Source organism: Echinops telfairi, unplaced genomic scaffold, assembly GCF_000313985.2.
Source record: "Echinops telfairi isolate 266 unplaced genomic scaffold, ASM31398v2 ScPeMD7_7472;HRSCAF=8510, whole genome shotgun sequence".
Taxonomy (NCBI): Eukaryota; Metazoa; Chordata; class Mammalia; order Afrosoricida; family Tenrecidae; genus Echinops; species Echinops telfairi.
In genome coordinates this window covers 1,354,253-1,365,940 of record NW_022111376.1, presented here as the reverse complement: position 1 = coordinate 1,365,940, position 11,688 = coordinate 1,354,253, and the positions used below count along the sequence as shown (strand labels likewise).

The window sequence follows — 11,688 nt, the reverse complement described above, 5'->3', positions numbered from 1 at the left end:
GATGTCTTATTTGAAACATTTGATTATTCATAAGAAGAGTGTCCATATTAGTATGCTAACTAAAAGAAACCAGATACCAAAGATCACATACTATATAATTCTATCTTTGTGAAATCTCCAAAACAGACAAACCCTAACAAAAGAAAGTAGCTTTGTGGTTGCCAAGGGCTGAGGGAAAGGCTAATGGGGAGTGATTGCTAATAGGTATGGAGTGTCTTTGGGGGATGGTGAAAATGTTCTTGAATCAGACAGTAGTGATCACTGGGCAACTCTGAATACACCAAAAATCACCGAATTATGCATTTTAAAAGGGCAAAGGTTATGGTATGTGGCTTATATATCAAATAATAAAAAACAAAGCATGTTAATTTTCTACAGTGAATATTCCACCTGATAATGTAATAAAATGCAATTCGGTAGTGGAAGAGAGGCTATTAGTGAGGGAGAGAAATGACAATCCTGTGGGCCTTCCGTAGGTTGACACTGGGAAGATTATTCACATTCACTCTGTCATCATCTTGCGACGTTCTGATAAAAGGAAGGACCGAGTGGAGATCTCTCCAGAGCAGTTGTCTGCGGCTTCCACAGAGGCAGAGATATCCTTGGTGGGGCACCTTCGCTGCTTTCCGGTGACTGTTCCCAGTTTTCATGCTTACACTGTTCGAGCTGATTGCTGGGTTAATCAGGATGTTTTCCACTGCTCTTTTTGAGTGCCTTTTATTGGAAGAATTCAAAATGTTGAAAGGTCTCAGGGTCAAATCCTATGACGATGGACTTGATTTGTCCCCTAACACCTCTGGAGAACTTTTCTTTTTTTTGACAGCCCTTCAAACAATGCATTGCTATATTAAATATGAGAAGAACAAAAAATCAAGTGGGGCATATGCTTCCTGTAATCCATAATTGCAAGTTAAAGGTGCCACAGCGATTTTAATAACTCCCTGTCCTTTCTGATGGAGTTAATCTAAAGGTAGTTTTTTACAAATAGATTCAACACATACATGGTATAAAATTCTCAAGGTATAGAAAGGTATTAAAAAACAAAACAAAAAACCTTTCACTCCAACCTCTGCTCTCCAGAGGGATCTATCGTTATCAGTTTTCCATGTATCCTTACAGAACATCTTATTTTTAAAATTGTGTTTTAGATCTTGAAATTTCTAATATGCATTTTTCATACACATAAACAGGATCAGATTTTCATTTCAAAGTGTTATTTGTATTTTGCTGTTCATTACCTGGTTATTTCTCTTGTCCAGTTTTCTATTGATTTGATTATCTTTTTCTTAATAGCATATATTAAGAAAATTGGCCCTTTGTGATAAGAGCAGTGGTTTCCCTAGTCTGTGTTTTATAGTATTTGCTTTTTCCCAATTTACAGATCATGTTTAGATCTTCAAAATTATTGATCTCTTCTGGTATAAGCCTTTTGCAGTTTATATTTCATTAACTATTTTAACTCTTTAATACAAGAAACCCTCTTTATTTAAAATAATTATTGGTGGTACAGATAGATTGCTTGTACTCTTGCCCCAACCTCCCCTTAAAGGTTACATCACTATAGTATGTGTACATCACTTTGAGACCCACAGAATTGCCATTAGTACAATGTGTGTAGTTCTGTGCTGCTCTGTGCGTACATTTGTAATCATCACAGCAGTCAAGCTACAGAACATTGCCCTAGAGACCACAACCTCCACCACCTATAGGACAGAGTAGAACTGCCCCTGTGCATTTGCAAGACTGTTAAAAGAAGTAGAAAGCCCTGTCTTTCTCCCACAGAGCGGCTGGTGGTTTTGAACTGCTGACCTTGCAGAGCTCAGCCCAATGCGTAACCACAGCACCACCAGGGCACCCAGATATTCCTTTCAAGTATTGCTATTTTTAAGACTTTCAGGTTGGTAGGACCATAGATATGTCCTCACTGTCTGAGCATTCTCCTGACCGGCTGCAGAGTCCTGGGGCTGGTGGGACCTGTATTCCTTATCATGCAGGACCCCTGCACGCTGGACATCCTTCCTGCCTGACTCCTTCCTTCCTACCTCACCCTGCCCTTCTGGTACCACACTGACTCTAGCCCTCTCCCCTGTGCCCTCCTCTGCTTCTGTCTATTCCAGAGCTTGGGGTTAGAGTTCATCAACAGCTGGAATAACAGTGGTCTCCGAGAGAAAAGGAATAAAGGCCCCCACATTAGTCTCTCCATTTTTCTACATTTATCCTCAAAAGAATGCCACCTTTGTTGTAGATTTAGGTAAGCTTTTCAGCTAGCACAGTGATTGGAATTTGAGTGATCCAACATTAGCTGAAATTGAATTAACAGGGTAAAATTAACTATCTAGTGATAGATGTCACAAGGATTTTACTTTTAAAAACTGGCTTTAAGTAGCCAGGCTGGAAATCTGAGCATCAACCTTATTTCAGGCTTTTGCCAGCATTACATCATTTATTTTAAACTTCACAAATGTCCTCTTGTTTGGAAGATACCTTGACAGTCATACAGATTGGCCGAGCTCACAGGTCGCCCCATGAGAGTCGTGGGCTGGTACCATTCCCATCCACATATCACTGTTTGGCCTTCTCATGTGGGTAAGTAGGCGGGGATTGCAGTGTTCATTGTGCTTACAAAGTAGTGTAATTTTTGCTCTGCTGTTGAATAAGCTACCACATTTTTACCCCCAGCTGACTCCTCTTACATAGGACTTCTTAGGAGAGTATTGCTGCCAGTGTGTGAGGTCCTCCAGGCACACGTTGATTCCAAGCAGGTCTCTGTACGCAGTAGGTGCCTGCAGACAAGTTCTCTCAGTCAAACACTAGTCTCAGGCTTAGTAGAGTGCCTTCAAAAAAGGCGGTACGGGGGGGATACTTTCGGTGTCATGGGGAAAAAACCCAACAATTTTAAGGCCAGGGCTAATAACAAATTGTTACGGAAACTCAAGTGGACATCTTCCCAAATCATTGACGTTTTGCTGCAAGTTTTCAGGAGTGCTACCCTACATCACACAACACAATAAACCTAATACTGTAAGCTATGTTCATACTCATAGTGTCCTTAGGCTACATGCCTCCGTGTCTTCCTCGGAGAACGTGAATCCAGAACAGATGATACACTACTGTGTTCAAGTCTTCAAGCCTGTGGTACACGTTTTATTGACAGAAGCTTTTAAATTTTAATTTGCAGATGTTCGCACACAAGCCATGTACCAGATGATGGACCAAAGCTTTGTAGGACTGATTTTTTCCTGTTTCATTGAAGATAAAAACACCAAGGTAGTGTGCGTGTGTGTGCGCGCGCGCGCGCGTGTGCGCATGTTTGTGTAAGTATAAGCAATCTCTTTGCAGTTTCACTAGGGTCGGCAGAGCAAGTGAGAAGAGCCCCTGATGGTGTAGTGGTTCCGTGCTGGGCTGCGATCTGCAAGGTTGGCAGATTGAAACCACCAGCTTCTGGATGGGAGAAATATGGGGCTTTCTACTTCTGTAAAGAGTTGTAGTCTTGGAAACCCACAGGGGCAGTTCTATCTTGCCCTATAGGGTCACTCTGAGTCGGCATCGACTTGAGGGCAGTAAGTGGCAGGGAGAGCAAGAAGCTACAAGAAGTGCACATCCTTTAAGCTGAGGCCTGAAGAAGGCGAGCGAGTCAATCTTGGGGAAGAACTTTTCAGGCAGAGGAAAGAAACACTTAAGGGGTATCTAGAAAGTGGGTGTGGCAGCAGCCAAGTGAGGAAGAGGGAGGAAAATAGGCGAGCACATGTCTCAGTTCTAGTTTGACCCGACTCTTCCAGCAGCCTGTGCTTCTGGTACAAGTTCATGGTCCCATGAAAGAAACCTAACTATTTAACATTGTAGTCTATTCACTAGTGTCTCAGAGCTGGGTTAATTAAAGATATGCTCCATAAAATTGTTCTCTTCCAGAAACATGCAGATTTCATGTTTCAACATTTTGTTTTGACCAGTTTTGCCTTTTCCGTCATTAATTTCGTTGCAGCCTGATAGTTGCTGTTTTAAAGTTTTGCTTCTAAAGTTCCTATTCTTTATGTTCATCAGCTGCTGTCACATAATCAGATGTGTGGTCCAGCCCTCTCACGGCTGACTGACTACAAATCCTTACAGAAATTAGGTTCTTCTTGGCACTCCCTTTTACCTTGTGCTTCCAGGGTGGACTTTGGGGTTTAGTTTAGAACCCACTAAATTGCTAAAGTTTTCTCTATATGAATCCATCTTGGTGTGACTTTTTTTCCTCTTCTCTCCCTTGCTAGACTGGCCGGGTGCTCTACACTTGCTTCCAATCTGTACAGGCCCAGAAGAGCTCCGAGTAAGTATGTGCTCATTTATTTCTCTCACTGGTGATAATACTAAGAACTACAGTGTCTCCTGCAACCTAGGAACCTCATTTCCTTTCCTTTACTCTGAAAAACAAAGACTGTGCATGCATGCAGACTATTCCTGATTTGTATAGGTTCTCATCTTTGCAAAGACTAAATTTCAGAATTAAATATTTCATATTAAATGTTGGTCAGTTTTTTTTTTCAGTTTAACTAATTCTATTCAACCTAAATTAGCAAATCTATATTGACCATGGTAGGCATGAAGGATACAGAGACAGAAATCATTGTCTACTTGGAAGGCAGAAGCAACAAGTGTCTTAAATTCTCTTCCTATAATACTTAAATCAATTTCTTTTCTAGCATGTTTTGAAACAGCAAAAATTTAAAGAAGAAAACCTTAGATGTCTGTCAGTACAGAATTGATAAAATAAATTGTGATGTATCCATATTAGAATGCAATATTATGCACATATAAAAAATAACCTGTGAGGAAAATCTGTCTCTGATTCAAAATCTCAGTGCCAGTGAATCCATTCTGACTCACAGCGACCCTCCAGGACTGAACAGAACTGCCCTGGGGGGCGGGGTGTTTCCAAAGCAGTAAATCTGTATGACAGTAGAAGGCCTTGTGTATCTCCCGTGGAGCACCTGCTGGCTTCAAACTGCTGACTTTGCAGTCTAGCAGCTCAATGTGTAGCCCCTTTTGCCACCAGACAAGGTAGAAACACACTAGGTACAGTTTGTTACCACTGTGTAAAAAGATGTGTAGAGAAATTTATGCATGCACACACCCACTTACTGGCTTTGAAATGCCCAGAAGGACAAGGAAAATCCTTGGTCCCTTCTGCAGAGAGAAACTCTGTAGGGGGAGTGAAGGGGAGGGGACTTGGAAATGTATCCTTTTTGTAGTTTTGAAATGTGAAACCAGGCAAAAATGTCACCTAATTAGGAAACATTGATCTTTAACATTTTTATCCTAAAAATAGCAAATGGTACAGAAAGACTTACAATAAATAGTCTTATTCTCCAAAAGGAAACACCTCTCTCTCATTTTGATAGCTCTACTTAGCATACTTATGGCACTACTTAATTTATCATTTTTAGATCATATCTATTCTTATTATTACCATTTTACCTTGCTCTCACAAATTAGGATTTAAATCATTTAACTACCCCATTTCCCATTCCTCCAATATAATTACGATTTTTATTCTTCTATTGGTTACTTTTTTACCGTTCAATAAAATGTACCCCTTTATTTATCCTATCAACAATAGGTATTTGCAATGAAGAAGTCATTGGTCTTGCAAAATTCTATCTTGTGACCTCCAGCTTTGCTTCCTTGGTGAGGATCATGTTTTCCAACTGTTTCTTCCTCTTTGTTTACAACTTTCTCATTCCAGTAATCATCAGTGCATCTTGATTGCATGTGTGATCCATTTCTGAGTGAAGAAGTTGGTTTCGTTTTGTTGCCCAAAGGATCACTGAGTCTTAGCTACCTCATCAGCACCTGAGAACAAGCAACCACAGCCATAGTGGACAGACAGTATCTTTTGAGTCCCCATTGTTATTTATATTTTACCATAAACTTTTCTTTTTTCATGGCTGTCTCTATCTATGGCTTAGATTGTAACCACAAATGTGTTTCCTGTGCACTGTGTATTAGACAAGTCTAAGAAAAGAAACTGTTTTACACTGTTGTAGTTAGATGCTGTCAAGCTGCTTGCACCTCATAGTGACCCCATGACAGAGTGGAACTGCCTATATGGTTTCCTAGCCTCTCATCTTTGTGGGTGGTTCCAACCCCTGACAAGAGCTTAATGATGGCACCACCAGGGCTCCTTGTTATATAAATAGTATTCAGTGGACAGAGACAACATTGTGAGGTAGTCTACTATGATTCCATTTCCTTTCTTTTACAGATTTTTTTTGGGGCTTTTTCATGGGTTGAAAATATTTTTCCCTTTAATTTGTGTGCCTCTACCATTTCCCGAAGTTCCAAATTCTTATAAATAATATTTAAAATCTTTGGAATCCTTGTTTTTCCTCAGATTACTCCCTGAAACTCTACCTTCTTCCCCCAATCTCTAGGCCTCTGGTCAACTTTCATTTATTAAATTTGCCGTTTCCTAGAGTCCATATCACCTGTCTTTTGCTGGCAAAAGACTATCATATAACTTCCGAAGAAAGATTTAACTTTAAGTCTGTTTATCTGAAAATGTTTCTATTAATAATTATATTGCTAGATAAAGAATTCCATAATCTACATGGTTCCTGGGGATATCATTCTTATTTATAGCTTAGTCTAATTCATAAATTTCAGCAGTCTCTGTAAAGTTTAGCTCAGTCTTTGGAAGGATGATAGTTCATTCATTCTTCCAAGTCTCCTACCCCCATGTTCATCTATAAGACAACATCAATATTTTCTTAAGTCATGGGGCCTGGATGAACCCTAAAACTATTGTCCTGAGATAATATTTAAACTTTAAACCAAACAATAGTTAACTGTGTTAAAGTGCAATAAAATCTATCTACCTTGAGTGGTTTCCTCTTTTTTTCACGATCTTTCTATATGGGATCAAATTGACAACAATGAGTCAGAAGATTGGGTCAGAACCTTAGGGCACAGTGAGTTTCATGGGGGATGAACAGTTCAGAAAAGAACAAGGAGAACGGTCACACAAATTGAAGAATATAATCAATGTCACTGAATTGCATGCGTGAAAACTTGAAGGGGTGTATGGTTTCTATGTATATTCTCAAGAACAAAATAAAATTTTGAAATATTACAACCAGAAACCCTGGAAAGATAAAAGACTCTGATTTACAGATTTGCCGCTTTATAATGTCCAAACTGGCCAGTTTTTAACCTGAAACCCCAGGAAAGTATGACCCCTACATAAGAAAAAAAATTAATAGAAGCTGTCCATGAAAAAGTGTACACATCAGACTTGTAAGATAAATACTTTAAAACAACTATTGTAACTATCCTTAAAAAACTAAAGGAAACCAGGAACAAAGAACTCTGGCCAGGAGAACAGTGCCCACCACATGAAAAATACCATTAACAATACTGAAATTTAAAGATAAAACCAAATAGAAAAATACAATAATGGGAATGAAAACTTTACTAGAGGCATTCAGCAATAGGTTTCAGTAGGTAGAAGAAAGAATCAGTAAACTTGAGGATGGGTCAGTTGACAGTCTGAAGAATAGAAAAGCAAAAATGAGTAGAACCTAGGAGACCAGTGGGTTACCACCAAGCAAACCAGTATAACAGTACAGAAGTCCCAGAGGGAGAAGAGAAAGGAACATAAGGAATATTTTGAAGACATAATTTTAGGGGGCGAATCTCTTTGATTTTATCCCAGTGTGTAGGCTCATTAAACTTTTTGAATATCTCTCAACTATAAGGATAGAAATGGATATGCTATACAAACACAAATCCAAAGAAAGTTGAATGGTTGGATTACTCCCAGATAAAGCAGACTTCAAAATAGATAAAATTGAGAGTAATATGGGAGGTATTAGACAATAATAAAAGTACCACTTTACCAAGAAGGCGTAAAACCTCTTAATTTATATGCACTTAACAACTTGAAAATATGCACAGCAGAACTCAAAAGGAGAAATGGATCAATCTACAGTTACAGTTGGAGACTTAAGCACTCTCTTTTTGTGTGTGCATGTTTTTATTTAAGAAAGGGTTCAATCCCACACTAATCGCCCATATTACAGATTTAAAAAGTTGCAGTAAATTCATGTCCTTGAGAACTAACTTTTTCTTGTGTGTTGAATATAAAATTTGTTTTGTTTTCAATTATTAGAGAAGTTTTCCATAACCCAAAGTAAAAATTAGTTGACCCACTTTTTAAAGAAATTTAGAACAGATTTACAGTTGAGAGAATGTGAGATAAAAGATCATTTACACTATTATTCTCCAAAGCACAAAGATGACTTTGATGTAACTGAAAGTTATAACTTATTTATGAGACATGCAAATTATCTCATGGTTTATGCACACTGCTACAGATAAGAGCCCGCAACACAGGGAATCCAGGATAGATAAGCCCACCAGGGCCAATAATGAGAGTAGAGATACCAGGAGGATAGGGGAGAGTGGGGGGAAAGGGGGAGAAATCCATCATAAGGATCAACTTATAACCCCTTCTCAGGGAGACAAACAATGGAAAAGTAGGTGAGGGACGATGGAGGACGATGTAAGATATGAAAATAATCTCTACTTATCAAGGGTTTGTGAGGGAGGGTGGGCAGGGAGGGAGGGGGGAAGAAATGGGGAGCTGATATCAGGAGCTCAAGTGGGAAGAGAATGCTTTATAAATGATGGCAGCATATGTGCAAATGTGCTTGACACAATGCATGAATGTTTAGATTGTGATAAGATGTAAGAGGCCCCAATAAAAGTGTTTAATAATTAAAAAGAAGATTTGGTCTCAGAACACCCTCCGTCCCAATAAAAAAAAAAGGCTTAAACACTTAGTCATAGAAATAGGCAATATCTGCAAGGGTGGAGGATTGGCAAGTGAAGGGCCACAGGTACACCTTCCTGTTTAAGTGCACATAGAATATTCGCCAAGGGAGAATAGCTTCTGGATTGTACAACCCCAGAATTAAAGGGAAAAATTCACCGTATATATTTGAGTGTAAGCTGAGTTTTTCAGCACTTTTTTTTTTATATAGCTTGAAAACGTTTATATTTTGCATTAGCCAGCTGGGCTCACTTTAGATGATTCCAATTTTGTTGGCAACATCTAAAGCGTCATAGTCAGGAGCCAGTCGAACATATGCCTTCTTCTCCCCGTCAGGCCTGATCAAGGTGTTGACCTTGGCTACGTCAGTGTCATAGAGCTTTTTCACAGCCTGCTTGATCTGGTGTTTGTTGGCTTTGACATCCACAGTGAACACAGTGTGTTGTTATCTCCGATCTTCTTCATGGCAGACTCTGTGGTCCAGGGGAACGTGATCATGGCATCATGGTCCAGCTTGTTTCTGCTGGGGGCGCTCTTCCCAGGGTATCTGGGCTGCCTTCTCAGTCTCAGGGTCTTGGGCCGCAGGAAGGTGGGTGACGTGCGGATCTTCTTTTTTGTGTGGCTGTGGACGCCTTTCAGCACGGCCTTCTTGGCTTTTAAAGCCTTTGCTTTGACTTCCGTTTTGGGAGGGGCGGGAGCTTCCTTCTTCGCCGTCGGCGCCATCTTCGTGGAAAGGCTTCAGCACATTTTTAATGCAGTTTTTTGTGGTAAAAATTAGGTGCCTCTGCTGATATTGGGGTTGGCTTATACTCGAGTATATGTGGTAATTTTACAAAGTAGGTTGTCAGACTATCATGTAATTATACTGGGGAAAAAATTTTAAAGGGGATACAATAAAATCTCAAGGAAATTTTACAATGATTTTGAACTGAATGAAAATGAGAATACAACATATCAAAAGTTTTGTGAAATACCGCTACAGCAGTACTTAACGTTCCAGAAATGTGTAGCAGTGAATGTTCATATTAAAAAAAGAATTTCTTAGTCAAGAACCTAAGCTTTCACCTTAAGTTATTAGAAAAATAAGAGCAAAATGAGCTTTTATACAAAAGGAAGGAAATGAATATAATAGTAGCAATGAATGAAACTAGCCACAGATAAACAATAGAGAAAATAAAGCTGGCACTTTGGGAAAATAAGATGAGTAAACTAATAGGTCATTTGAAATAGTAAGGAGCGAAGAGACATAATTTATGAAGCTCAGGATGGAAGGAGGGTATTTGACCGCAGATATTAAAAGAATAAAATGTGGTCTATTCTTACAATGGAATATTATTCAGCCACAAAGAGAAATGAAATCCTGATATATGCTACGACAAGGATTGATCCCTGAAGACATTAACTTCAGTCTTTTCTCCATTTATCCTGATATTGCCTATTGGTCAAGTTGTGAGGATTTTGGTCTTCTTTACATTGAGTTGTAATCCTTGTAAAATCCTTGTAATCAAGGCTGCAATCCTTGATCTTCATCAGCAAGTGCTTCAAGTCCTCCTCACTTTCAGCAAGCCAGGTTGTGTCACCTGCATATCGCAGGCCGTTAATAAGCTTTCCTCCAACCATGATGCCACATTCTTCCTATAAATCAGCTTTTCTGATGATTTGCTCAGCAGACAGATTGAACAAGTATAAAGGATGCAGCCCTGACATACCTTTCCTGATTTTTAATCCTGTAGGTCTTCTATTCGAGCAAATGCCTCTTGGTCTATGTACAGGTTGGAATTTCCATTCTTAATATGATCCATGTTTGTTATGATCCATAGAGTCAATTGCTTTTTCATAGACAATAAAACAAGTTAGCATCCTTCTGGTATTCCCTGCTTTCAACAACAAGGTCCCTCATGCCACATATTCTTCTGACTCGGGCTTGAATTTTTGGCAGCTCCTAGTCAATATACTGCTGCAACCCTTTTTGAATTAGCTTTAGCAAACGTTTATTTCCATATGATAATACTACTGTTCAATAGTTTTGTCATTCCTTTGGTCAGCTTTCTTTGGGATGAGCACAAATATGGATCTCTTTCAGCCAATTGACTATGTAGCTGCTTTCCAAATTTCTTGACATTGATGAGTGAGTATGTCCATTGCTTCATCAGCTTGTGGAAACATTGTGATGATAATCTATTAATTCCTAGGGCCTTGTTTTTGGTTAATGTCTTCAGTGCAGGTTGGATTTCTTCCTTCAGTAACATTGGTTCTTGATCATATGCCACCTCCTGAAATGGATGCACATGAACAAATTCTCTTGACTCTGCTTCATAAATTATGTCTCTTCCCTCCTTACTATTTCAAATGACCTATTAGTTTACTCATTTTATTTTTATTAAATGCATAAAACTAGCAGTTTTCTGAAATTGTTGTACTGATTTATAATCTTAACAGCATTACCTATTCCACATTCCAGCCAATACATGGTATTTGTCTATCTTTTTACATTTTAGCCATTCTGATGAATGTGTAATAGGATTTGAGAAGTGCCTATTGAATCCCCTTGCCCATTTTTATATTGGGTTGTCTGCATTTTCTATTTCGTTGTAATTATTTAGCTTCTTCCACTCTGTGGCCTGCCTTTTTACCCTCTTACTAGTGTCTTTTGGTAACAAATTCTTAATTTTAATGTAGGTCATTATGTACATTCTTTCCCTACCACCATAGTCATTAAGAAGTTCTCCCAATGAAAAAAGACAACTTTCCTCTAGTTCCTAAATGCTTCCTCCCCGCCCCCACTATCATGATCCCAATTCTACCTTGCAAGTCTGGCTAGACCAGAGGATGTACACTGGTACAGATAGGAACTGGAAACACAGGGAATCCAGGGT

The 11,688-nt window shown here is 39.0% G+C and overlaps 1 protein-coding gene across 2 annotated transcripts in view; it reads left to right on the top strand.

Annotated features, from left to right (window-relative positions):
* The window catches only part of BRCC3 (BRCA1/BRCA2-containing complex subunit 3), a 40,883-nt gene that overhangs the window by 3,307 nt on the left and 25,888 nt on the right, over positions 1-11,688 (top strand). Inside the window, exons 4-7 of one of the 2 annotated variants that reach the window (XM_004717535.2) lie at positions 477-596; positions 2,499-2,586; positions 3,179-3,267; positions 4,254-4,309. In XM_004717535.2, coding sequence (XP_004717592.1) covers positions 477-596; positions 2,499-2,586; positions 3,179-3,267; positions 4,254-4,309 — 353 coding nt within the window. The remainder of the gene's footprint in view (positions 1-476; positions 597-2,498; positions 2,587-3,178; positions 3,268-4,253; positions 4,310-11,688) is intronic. The other variant, XM_045285448.1, reaches the window with a different exon arrangement.